Raw genomic sequence first — 12,295 nt, forward strand, 5'->3', positions numbered from 1 at the left:
GTCTGGGAAGATGCTTTTTATAATTTCAGTATTCATATTTATTGGGGTTGTCTTTTTGCTCCAACATATAATTAGTCACAAAAAATGTTCCACATGCACTTGAGAAGAATGTGTATTTATTTCTTTGAGGATGGAACATTCTGCATATGCTGGTAAAATCAATTTCTTCTACACCTTCATTTAAGTTCACCATTTCCTTGTTTACTCTGTTTGTCGCAATAATCTGTCTATTGTCATAGTGGATTGAGATCTCGTGCTATTACCATGTTGCTGCCCATGTGTCCCTTGGGGCTAGTTAGAACTTGTTTGGTATACTTGGATACCCCCATATTGGTACATATATACTGATGGTAGCTGTGACTTCTTGTTGAATCGATCCCTACATATTGTAGCTTCTTCCTTTTTATTTTTCTTTTGTCCAAAAATCAGATTTATCTGATCTGATAATAGTAGTCCTGCCCTTCTTTCTGAGTCATTGGCTTGGAACACCTTGTTCCTTCCTTTCACTCTGAGTGAGTCTCCTTGTTTTGAATGTGAGTTTCTTGTAGACATAGCATCAGTGACACCTGTTTTCATTTCATCCATCCAGTTACTTTGCGTCTTGACTGGTGAATTGAGATCACTCACAATTAGGGTGATTACTGATACATGTACCTTATTCACTGACATTGTCTGCCTTGTTTTCTTTTGTTTGTTTGTTTGCTCTCTAATATGCTTCTAGATTAGTGTGGATTGTATTACATAATGTTTATGTCACTTTCTATGTGTCTCTGCCCTTTATTTTGTTTTGTGCCTATTGTGTGTTGTGTGTAACATACTATACTTAAGAGTTTATTTATTTTTTAATTTTTAAACTCCCCAAGAAATACAATCAAAGAGAAAGTTTCAAATTATTCTGTAAGGGGTGAAGGCAAGTTAGCAAAACTCTGGAAGGAGTCTTTTTCTTTTTACGGAGTATTCTTTTTTTTTCTTTTTAAAAATATTTTTATTGGAGGGAGTTAATGGCTTACAGTAAATACAGTTGTTGGTACATGTGTAAAATTTCTGATTTTCTGCAAAACACTCCCACCCCCAGCCTAGATCCTCCTCCACCATCATAAAGCAGAACCCAAAAGCCCCCACCCCACCCCAGAGTCCACACACCAAAACCAGCCCATGTTTTGTTTTGTTCTGTCCCCCCTTTGTGCATCTAGTAACTTCAATGCTTGTCTTTTTAAATGGAATCTTTCATTTCATAGAGTTGCATCATTTTTCCTAAGCCTGTTTTTTCCTCCATATACTTTGAGGTTAAAGAGTAGTTATTGTGTTTTATATCCCCATTATTTTCTCTTTTGCATGGTTGTGTCTAGTTGCTAGGCTTACCACTTGAGCTTGGAATGTATTCAGAGTGTCCTGTAGCTCTGTTTCCATGCTTTCTATTATCTCCAGTGAGTCTGAATCTTTATGGCTTTGTACAGGGGGTTCATTGGTTGCAGCAGTCATTTTCCCCTCTTTACTCATCTGTTCGGTTTCTGTTGCTGACTGACATGTAGTGCTGTGGTAATAGTGCTGGGCTCCTATTTTGTATATGAGTTGCTAGGGAGAGGGATGCTTTAGAAGAACTGAGGCGCTGGTATGGCATCTGGTGTCCCTTTAACAGAGCTTGAATCCAGGAGGAGAGTTGCAACCTGTTTTCCTTCATGTCCAGGTTTTTCCTTCCCACTCTGACTCTGCTGTGAAGGTCCGAGTCACTTTCCTGGCATGGTTGTCTTCACCGGGTAGGCTTTATCCTGAGGGCTAGTCGACTGTATCCAATACAAGTCTTTATGGCTCATAAACCTTAAAGTTTAGTTGATTTTCCTTACTGCCACAGGGCACACAATTTAGCACTTGATTTCACCTGGGTGCTCCTCGGGTCACTCAAGTGTTTGCGGTCTTTATTGTTCCCAAACTGAGGCTTAATGTGGTTGCCGGTATGGTCCTGGCAGTCATGTGATGCTGCACCTTAGCTTGATCATCTTTCCCTCCTCACCTCCTCCTCTCCACTGGCTACATGCACCTTCAGACAGTGACTGTTATCTCATCAGGAATCTGGTCACTTTCTGATGAAATGTGTTGTGCTTTGTCATTGTAATGTTCGTTCTGTTAGAAGAGAGTAGTTCTCTATGTCTGCTCCTCAGTGGCTTCATCCTAGACGTCACAGCCAGCTTCTCTGGCATTACAGTCACTGCCAGCACCTAGGGTTTTCAAATGTGATGTGAGGAACCCACAGCAAGGCCTTGGGGTGAGTGGGAAGGGGAGGAGGGGAGGTGAGACCATAGGTCTCTGAAATCCACAGTGTTGGTAATATTGGGGTCTTGATTAGATTTTAGAGGATGAATTCCATGATAGGACCAGTAGGTATCTCAGTGGGCAGAATGAGTGCTTACCATGCCTGAGGCCCTGGCCTCACAGCCTTGGCATCTCACAGGACACCATGGGTGGCAATATGGACGGAAGAGTGGTGCTCTGATATTTGCCCCCTGCCTTTTTCTCTGTGTCCCCTTGTCTATTTCTGTGAGTATATAGAATTGATCCAAAGAGGTCACCATTTCATCCCCCATCAGTGCATTAAAGAAAGAGATTCTTACTGGGGTGGGTGGGGAGTACAGATCCTAGAAAAGGATGACAGAGGCCCTAGTGGGGGTTGTATTGTTATGTGGAAAACTGAGAAACGTTATGCATTACAAACTGTTATATTTACTGGTGACTATAAAACATTAATCCCCCAGTAAAGGAAAAAAATGTTAAAAAATAAAATAAGTAATTAAAAAAAAAAAGAAAAAAAAGAGATGTTTAGAGATGTTTCAAAGCCCAAGCATGGAGATCAGTAGAAACTGCCATTAGGGAGTTGGACAGTAGCACAATGGGTTAAGCGCAGGTGGCTCAAAGTGCAAGGACCAGCGTAAGGATCCCGGTTCGAGCCCTCGGCTCCCCACCTGCAGGGGAGTCACTTCACAAGAGGTGAAGCAGGTCTGCAGGTGTCTATCTTTATCTCCCCCTCTCTGTCTTCCCCATCTCTCTCTATTTCTCTCTGTCCTATCCAACAACGACGACAACAATAATAACTACAACAATAAAACAACAAGGCCAACAAAAGGGTATAAATAAATACTAAAAAAAAGTTAAAATAAAAGAAGCTGCCATTAAACTTGATTATGGGGCTGAGAAGACAACTCAGCATTAGCGCATAGGACTTACATGCAAGAGCCACCAGCTCAGATGCCTGGTACCGTCAGTAGCCAGAATTGAAAGTGTGCTCACACTTGGTGATGCACCTCTCAAAGGCATCTCTCCCCCTCTGCTTATTCACTTGAGTGGTCTGGTTGGGGAGAGAGTCCCCAGGTACATGAACTCTAAGCAGAGGAGATCATATGATTGGATAATGTTCAAACTTCACGACATCCTAGAGGTTTGCTCCCATGCCTCATTTGAGAGAGACCCATGGATATCACGTGCCTTAGCCGAGACCTTTTATCTGGTGGACATGGGGTGAGGTGCCGAGTCTTCCCACAGCTCCATGTAGAACATAAGCTTTTTCTCTGAGGGCATGGCCATTACAGGTCACTGGCCTGGGTCCCTAAGGCAAGCATGTATTTCAGTGTCACCTACTGTAGCTGCAATGTGGGAAGAAGAGGTCCAAAGAGTGGAAAATACCTGGTCTGTAGAGATTGGCTGACTAATAATGTCAAGATATTTTTTTCTTCCTGCAGCAACTCTATAGCCCTGAGAACTTTCTCAACAACATTAAAGCTACTCTGGACCTCTTGAAAGAGAAGGTAGGGAGACCATGTCACTCACCACATTCCTTTTGGGGCCTCAGGACAAGCTCTGAGGCATTTCTGGCTTCCTGCTAGGATTTCCCTGGCAGGTTCCCTTCACCTGGAGACCATCACTAACCAGGCTGCCAGTCAAGGTTCTGGAAGCCTAGACACGTGTGTGGATGGAGAATTGTGGGAAGGGGGCTGAAAAGGATAAGGACAGTGGCTTGGGCCCAGTGAGAGGCCAGAAACCTGACAGCCAGCCAGAGGGACTGGCCCCAGACCCAAATGAGAGATTGGAGCTGACCAGCCTTGAGCTTCTTGATGATGGAGCGTATCTTTGCCCAGGTTCCTCGGGTGTTAGTGAACCTGGTCTCCCCCATAGACATTGTCCCTTTGAAGGAGATGTTCAGTAATCCAAACCTCACCTGCCAAGATGATGCTCTCAGGTAAGATGGACACTTCTGCTCCTTTCCTGAAAGGGCCATGAAAGCTTGAGGGGATAGTGACTCTGACTTGTGTCCAGAGTCTAAGGCCTTCGGAGACTTCACCACTGTCTGACCTGACAAGGCCTAAAGGAGGGGCAGGGTCTGTGGAGTGTGGGAGCCCCACAGAGACTCTGCTGTCCTTGGCAAATGTGTTTGCAACCCAACTGTGTTCCTCTTGTCATGGCGTCTCAGGCCCTTTCCAGACCTCTGGTGAGAAAGGAGAAAAGCCTGAGGAATGGTGTGCCAGTCTTTGCCCACCAGGACACCACCATGGCCCACTTTGAAGTGTGCCTGGAGCTCTACCCTCCCCTGCTTGTCACCCAGCTCCAGGGCAGAGGAGGAACTTGTGTTAGGTGTGGCTTCCCTAAGTGTGATATTCACAGCTGTGCTGCCGTCATCACTTGCCAGGAGAGAGCACAGTCCAGTCAGACTCAGAGGGTCTTAGAGGACAGAGAGCTCTGGCTCGGCCACTCGAGGCCTTCTCCACCTCTAGCCTGCTGGGTCAAACCAAGATATTTCTCCCCACCTGGGGTGGGGTGGCAGAGAGGTGCACAAACGCCACATCCTGATGAAGTGCTATTCTCAGTGTTGGACTCATCCCTGGGACCTCTCCTTACTCTGCTTATGAGGCCGCACAGAGGTTGGTAGAATCAGAGCATTCAGTCCTTCATACCCAGAACATTCTACTCCAAAAGTCTCTTGCTACTGATGACCAAAGGAATTTCAGATAATTAAAGCTAAAGGTTCAGAAAAGACCATGTGTGAGGCCCATTTCTGGATCTGAGTCAGGTTACAGATTCAGGCCCACTTTGTCCCACCTCTGCACCAATGTTCTGTACTCTCTGCCTCTCTAGCCTTCTAGCTTGGGGGCTTTCTTCAAGGGGTGGGGTAAAAAGAGAACACAAAAGATAATAATAGTTTTTTATCACGTTTAGTACCACCTGCCAGGTGCCAATCACCACCCAAAACCGTCTTTCATACAACAGAGAGGGATTCTTTCAAGCTCTGATAATCTTCTCCTACATGTAACAGATGAATCCCCACTCCAAGCACCAAACTTCTCAGACCATGAGCCCAGATATTACAGGCTGACCAGCCAGGCCACAGTGCAGCCTGAACAGAAGCAATTCAGCTGGGAGCTAAGAGCTCAAGTTCAGACAGTATCGACTGGAATTCAATTCCTGACTCCCACATTTAGCTTCCATGAGACCCTGAGAAGGTACTGAACTCTGCTACAATTTTCTAACTAAAAGATGGTGGCCATGGGGCTGGATAGTGGTGCACCTGGTTGAATGCACACGGTACCATGTGCAAGAGCCTGGATTCAAACCCCTGATCCCCATCTGTAGGGCGAAGTTCCACAAGTGGTAAAGCAGGCCTCTCTCTCTTTCCCTCTCTATCTCCCTTGCCTCTCTCAATTTCTCTCTGTCCTATCAAATAAAAAGAAAGGAAAAAACTGTAAAAAATGGCAGCTGGGATTGGAGGATTGACTTGCTGTGTAGGCACCCAGTCCTAGATAACTCTGGTAGCAGAAAATAAAAAAAAAATTTTTTTTGAAAAGTAAAAGGTGAAGGTTATGATGACACAGCTACTAGAATATCAGAGCAGGCGAGGCGGGTGAATGCCCACAAAGTTAGTATTCAGTCTGTGCAATAGAAAGACTGGCTGTCTTAATTGTTTTGATTTAAAATAGATGCCCCTGAAACTTTAGAAATGACTGTGGCACTATGCCATTATGACTTTATAATCTTGTATATCTAGTAAAAACAAACTTTTTAAGTTCTCCTAAAAAAAAAAAATAGAATCAGTCTCCCTTCTCTGTGCTGTAGCCCTCAGGTAACTCAACTCTATGAAAGTCCCTTCTGCAGAGGTTAGAAGTTGCTATTTTCAGAGAAGAGGCAGCTCTGGGAAATTCCTTCATCTGTGTGTGGCACTGTCAATAGAGGAGCCAGCCAGGCTCTCGTCACCTGAATTGATTCCTCCTAGTTAACCATGTTCTGCATTCCCAGCCTCTCTCCCTGCACGGCTTAGACAGTCAGTGACTGGTAGTGAGGAACATCTGTTTGCTTTGCTCTGCAGGCAAGTGTGTCCCTGTCTCCACAGTGCTGCTGCTGGTTCTCAAGAACTTGCCTCCATCACGGAGGCAACTGTGAATTATCAGGTAAGTGGAGAAGCCCACATAGCCCCTCATATCCCTCCCCCACGCACCCACCCCCACCCAGGGTTTACCCGGTCATGTGAGAGGACGTACAGCCTTCCAGCCTTTATAAAATAGACTCCAAATCAGGGGCCGGGTGGTGGCTCACCTGGTTGAGCGCACATGTTAAAATGAGCAAGGACCCAGGTTCGAGTTCCCGGTCTCCACCTGTAGGGGAAAAGTTTCACGAGTGGTGATGCAGGGCTGCAGGTGTCTCTCTGTCTCTCTTCCTCTCTATCCCCCCTTCCCTCTTGATTTCTCACAGTCTCTATCCAATAAATAAAGATAATTAAGAATTTTATTTATTCTCGTGGGCTGGGGAGGGAGAGGGAAGCACCAAAGCACTGCTTCTGAACCTGTGCTACGGGGTCAAACCGGGAACCTCAGCCTGGCGAGTCTTGCGCCTCTACCTGTCAGGCTCCTTGCTTGGCCCGTTGTTAGAGTTTATCCATTCTTCAAGTTCATAGGCCCCTAGAGTAGAACTCATTCTATGCAAACCCTTGGTGGGTCCCTCATACCAATCCAGGGTACTGGGGCTCACAGAGCATCATCCTGGACATGCATAATCTGCACCCTCTGCTGTCATTGCCCAGGCATCCGGGAACTTCCCAGCTATGGTGTCTTCCTCTAGAAGCAGGTGCCTTTACCTCCCAGAAGGATACTGGGAAGGGAGAGCCCTGGCATACCAACCTGCTCCTGAAGGGCTTCTTGGGTGCAAAACACAGAAAGTTTATGCCGTTCTGGTTTGATTTACTAGACTCATTCTTTTAAAAAAAATTATTAGAGGGGCTGGGTGGTGGTGCACCTGGCTGAGCACACATGTTATAATGTGCAAAGACTTGAGTTCAAGCCCATTGTCCCCACCTACAGGAAGAAAGCTTTGTGAGTGGTGAAGCAGTGCTGCAGGTGTCTCCCTGTCTCTCTTCCTCTCTATCACCCCCTTCCTTCTTGATTTCTGGCTCTGTATATTCAATACACAAAGATAATTTAAAAAATTAAGAAATTATTAGATAGGACAAAGAGAAATTGAGAGAGGAGAAGGAGATAGAGACAAGGAGAGGAAAACAGGAAACTGCAAACCTGCTTCACCACTTGTGAAGCTTCCCCCCTGTGGGTGGGATCAAGGGATCCGACCTGGGTCCTTGTGCTTGGTAATAACCAGGTGCTTAACCAGGTGTGCCACTGCCTAAACCCTAGATTAATTCTGTTTTGATTAATTTTTATTAGTGATTTAATAATGATTGACAAAATTGTGGGATAAGAGAGGTACAATTCCATACAATTCCCACCACTAGAGTTCCATATCCCCTCTCATCCATCGGAAGCTTTCCTATTCTTTATTCCTCTGGGAGTATTGGCCAAAGATCTTTATAGGGTGCAGAAGGTAAGAGGTTTGGCTTCTGTGTTGTATGCTTTACATTGGGTTGTTCTAGCTCTCCCCCACCAAGAGGATTGGATCAGTCCTGCTAGTTTCGCGGGCCGCTTGGCCCCGCCCCTAGGAACCCCGGAGAGGGTCGGAGAGTTGCAGAGAGAGACTGCTTGGCGCCGTGGGAAAGAGGCAGCAGAGTTCTGTTTGGTGATTAGTTTGGTTTAGTTTATGAATCGTTGTCCCTGAATAAAGAAATACAGCTTCCCTGCCCAGTCGTATGTCTCTGGTCGTCTCTGTTACCCGCCCGTGAAGCAAGCCCGGCCAGCTGGAGCCGACAAATTTTAACAACACTTCTGTAATTGCTTCTCTGCTGGACATGGGCGTTGACAGGTCAATCCATACCTCCAACCTGTCTTTGTCCTTCCGTAGAGGGGCAGGGCTCTGGGGAGGTGGGGCTCCAGGACACATTGGTGAGGTCATCTGCCAGGAAAGGCAGGTTAGCATCATGGTAGCATCTGCAATTTGGTGGCTGAAAGTATTAATATATAAAGCAGAACAAATTGTTTCATAATCAGGAACCTAAAGGTAAGAATATACCAAATGAGATTTGGGGTCTCCACTTTAGAAAAAGCTAGGAAGTCTATTTTGGGTATATTCCAAGGGGCCCATGACTTCGGTAATTTTTTCCTGAGTCCGACAGCTAACATGCAGGTAGGCTAGGAGTATTGTCTGGCGAGATGGTGTCAGGGTTGGGAATAGGACTAGAAAGCTGGATCAGGGCAGAGAGTAGCTCCCAAATATGGGGAAAGTATATAAATATCATTAACTGTAAACCCCATCGATCTGACCTTGGGCCCACACCCATTCATAGTTAGCACCCTCGATTCATTCTTTAAGTGCAGTATCTGGAAGTCCCAGAGAGCTGGGTTAGAGACCCAGGCCTCAGAAATCATGACATAAGGGTCAAGTTATAAACATCAAAATCAGACCCAAGAGGTAACCCAGTGGCAATATGGAGCCCATTGTCAGTGTGACAGGTAGGTAAGGCTCAGGGGCCACCTTGAGCAGAGTGGTTTCTGTTTTATCCCTCTGTCTTTGTATCAACCTAAAGTTTGTATCATCTTTTTTGGGGAGAGCAGGCCCTGACTTTGAGGGCTTCTGGGAAAACCAGAAGTACTTAGCTCTCACCCTCTTCAGTGCATAGGAAATTTTACTTTACATTGGAATATTTCAAACCAGAAGTGAGTTTTGACAAAGGACAGCCATAAAGGGGAACTAATAACCAAAACTACCCTCACTGACTTATATAGATATTTAAAAATACATCTGGATATATCTTGTTGAACATACTTTCTCTGCACCTCCTGCAGCTGCTGTGGTGCCCATCCTTTCTCTGAAGAGGCTCACCACCACGCAGAACCACTGTGGGCCGATCACCCAACCTGGCATTGCTTTCATTAAAGAGGGGAGGGGGTGCTGGGTGGTGGCACACTTAGTTAAGGGCTCATAGTACCATGCAAGGACCCGTGCAAGGACACAGGGATACTTCCTGAATGGTGAAGCAGGTCTGCAGGTGTCTTTTTTCTCCCTATCTGTCTAAATTTCTCTCTGTCCTGTTAAAAAAAAAAGTAAAAATGGCCACCAGGAGCGGTGGATTTGTTGTGCTGGCACCAAACCCCAGTGATGACCCTAGAGGGGAAAAAAAAAAACCAGTGGGGGAAGGTCTTGTTTCCTCTTTGAGCTGTTACGGCTTGTCCCTGGAGTAAGCAGCAGCACTGGAAGCAGAGGGCATCGGGAGATAGTTTACCTAGTTATGCATGTGCCTTACTGTGTGTGAGGCCATGATTTGGAAGCCTAGGACCACATAGGATCATGGGTGGCACCAGGGGACCTTCATGGTTGGTGGGATGGAGCTATATTATCTTTATTTTTTGTGTCTCCAAATATAAAATGAAAAAATTAGGCTTTGAGAGGCTTCTCAGTGGTATAGTACATGTGTGAGGCACTGGATTATTTCCCTGGGGCCACATTAAAAGGGAGAAGGCATTAGAAGATGGTCCCTGCCTTGCTAAGTATTTATAGATGATGAAATAGGGGTCTGCTCACTCTCCTTTCCTTTCAAATAAACTAAAGAAATTATAAACTGTGCAAAAGACCTTTATGCCTGAGACTCTGAGGGTCTGGGTCCAGTCCCTAGCACTACCATATGCCAGAGCTGAGCAGTGCTCTGGTATCTTTCTCTTTCCCTTTCTCTTTCTCTTGTGTTTTTCATTAAAATGAGATGAGACATATGTAAAACAATAACTATCAACACAGAGTCACTTAATCAAAGTTGCCGCCCTCACCCTATGTCTAATCAGAATAGCTTTATTTTTTTAAACTTTTTAATATTTATTTATTTTCCCTTTTTGCTGCCCATGTTTTTTATTGTTGTTGTAGCTATTGTTGTTATTGATGTCGTCGTTGTTAGATTGGACAGAGAGAAATGGAGAGAGGAGGGGAAGACAGAGGGGGAGAGAAAGACAGACACCTGCAGACCTGCTTCACCGCCTGTGAAGCGACTCCCCTGCAGGTGGGGAGCCGGGGGCACGAACCGGGATCCTTAGGCCGGTCCTTGCACTTTGCGCCACCTGCACTTAACCCGCTGCGCCACCGCTCAACTCCCTGCCTTATTATTTTTTACATGCCAGTGGATGAACTGCAGGACTTTGATCTTAAACAAGATTAGCGAGTAACTTCCCTGTCCAACTTACTTGTTCTATATGCTTAGAAGATGAGAGGCAGAAAACACACACACACACACACACAGAGAAAGGAGAGACACCAAAGCACTGTTCCACCATCCATGGATTTCCTTTAGTGTTTTTCTGTGGTGCTCCCTTGTGATGCTGGGGCTCAAATTACTACAGGGTATGCCCTCTACTCACCAAGCCATCTCCTGCTCCCCTCTCCCATGGTAGCTATCAAATCAAACAGATTTCAGTATTTCCTTGCCACTCCTAGATCGGTGGTGAGTTGGCACTGGGGCTGGGGCTGGGGCTGGGGCTGGGGCTGGGGCTGGGGCTGGGGGAGGGGTGTGGTTTAGATAAACAGAACTAGAAAGTCCTGACCCACTGACTTTGATTGCAGATGGCTTTCTTTCCAAGGTCAAACTATTGTGAACTCTGTGAGGGAGGAAGAGATTCCATTGGGGCTCCCAGTGTTCACCTTTCAGGGGATCCTGAGTGGGCTCTAGCCCCAGCACTGCTTAGATGCACCAGGTCACTGTGGGAAGCTCAATGGAGTGGAACTGTGGGGCCACTCCCTACCTCTGTTCCTCCCTTTCTCCAACTATCTGAAATAAAAAGACAAAAGTCAGTCTGGGAGCTGTAGAACCCCACATGAGTGAGGCCCCAGTGCTACAAGGAGGAGAAAGAGAGTTGGCACCGAGAGGAAGCAGGCTCCTCGCATCTTTTCCTTCCACAGAAGCGCATTCGTGAACTGATGGCAAGTGGACAGTACGAGAGTACTGACTTCACTGTGGCCTTGGACCCCTTCCTTGAAAGTTTTTCTTTGCCAAGGACCAAGGTAAAGAACTCAAGTCTTACTACTGAATGCAATTGCAAAGAGGGTCCCCAGTGATTTCTTAATGCAATACTGGGAATGAACTTTTTTTTGGGGGGGAATGAACATTTTTATTTATTGTTCTTGTTTTATTTAAAAGGAAAGAGAGGAGAGATACCATAGCATTGCTCCACCATCTGTGGAGCTTCCCCAGTGTTACCTGTGACCCTCCCACATGGTGCCAGGGCTCAAATCTAGGGCCTCACACATGGTGAAGGCATGTGATCTAACTGCTAAGTTCTCAACCCCTTTCCCTTTTTATTGTCTTTTTAGTAACTCAAGGTGCAGTAAACTTCCTCTTTCAGCTGTCTTGAAACATCTTCATCATCTACTGTCTCTCTAACTCAGTCCTTTTCTCCCCTGGAACCAGGAGGGGTTGCCTGATGTCAAGTACTTTGCCCCTAACTGTTTCCACTTCAGTAGAATGGCTCACGTCTGCTTAGCCACTGGCACGTGGAACATGTTGGTAAGATGCCCAGGATGGAAAATATATTCTCCTGCTGAAGTAAAATAAAATAAAAGCTTAGACCCCTTGCTCTTACTGAGTGGTACTCACCCAGCCAGCAGGAACACGAATGCCAGTCCCTGTCTCCTTAACCCTTTCTCCAGACCTGACCCCATATGTCAGCGTTTATCTTCTGGTCAACTCTGTCTCATGTCTCATTTTCCCTTCCTGCTTCTTGGTCTAGCTGGAGCCCATCCACAAGAGGCCTACACGGTATGATTTACAGGAGTCTGTCGACCTGAAGTGTCCAGACGAGGTAGAGCGAAAAGCATGTCCTTGCCCTGGTCTTTCCCTAAAACAACTTCCCCACCCCTTCAAAGTCTCTCATGAAGGACTCTCAGGTCACTTCTTTCC

At 46.0% G+C, this 12,295-nt stretch overlaps 1 protein-coding gene across 3 annotated transcripts in view; it reads left to right on the top strand.

Annotated features, from left to right (window-relative positions):
* LOC132537449 (phospholipase B1, membrane-associated-like) overlaps window positions 1-12,295 on the top strand; it is a 46,753-nt gene that overhangs the window by 15,711 nt on the left and 18,747 nt on the right. For all 3 annotated transcript variants that reach the window (XM_060186791.1, XM_060186792.1, XM_060186793.1), the window contains 6 exons: window positions 3,732-3,797; window positions 4,128-4,228; window positions 6,347-6,428; window positions 11,299-11,400; window positions 11,807-11,902; window positions 12,126-12,197. In XM_060186791.1, coding sequence (XP_060042774.1) covers window positions 3,732-3,797; window positions 4,128-4,228; window positions 6,347-6,428; window positions 11,299-11,400; window positions 11,807-11,902; window positions 12,126-12,197 — 519 coding nt within the window. The remainder of the gene's footprint in view (window positions 1-3,731; window positions 3,798-4,127; window positions 4,229-6,346; window positions 6,429-11,298; window positions 11,401-11,806; window positions 11,903-12,125; window positions 12,198-12,295) is intronic.

Source organism: Erinaceus europaeus, chromosome 3 (genome assembly GCF_950295315.1).
Source record: "Erinaceus europaeus chromosome 3, mEriEur2.1, whole genome shotgun sequence".
In the NCBI taxonomy this organism is placed as follows: domain Eukaryota; kingdom Metazoa; phylum Chordata; class Mammalia; order Eulipotyphla; family Erinaceidae; genus Erinaceus; species Erinaceus europaeus.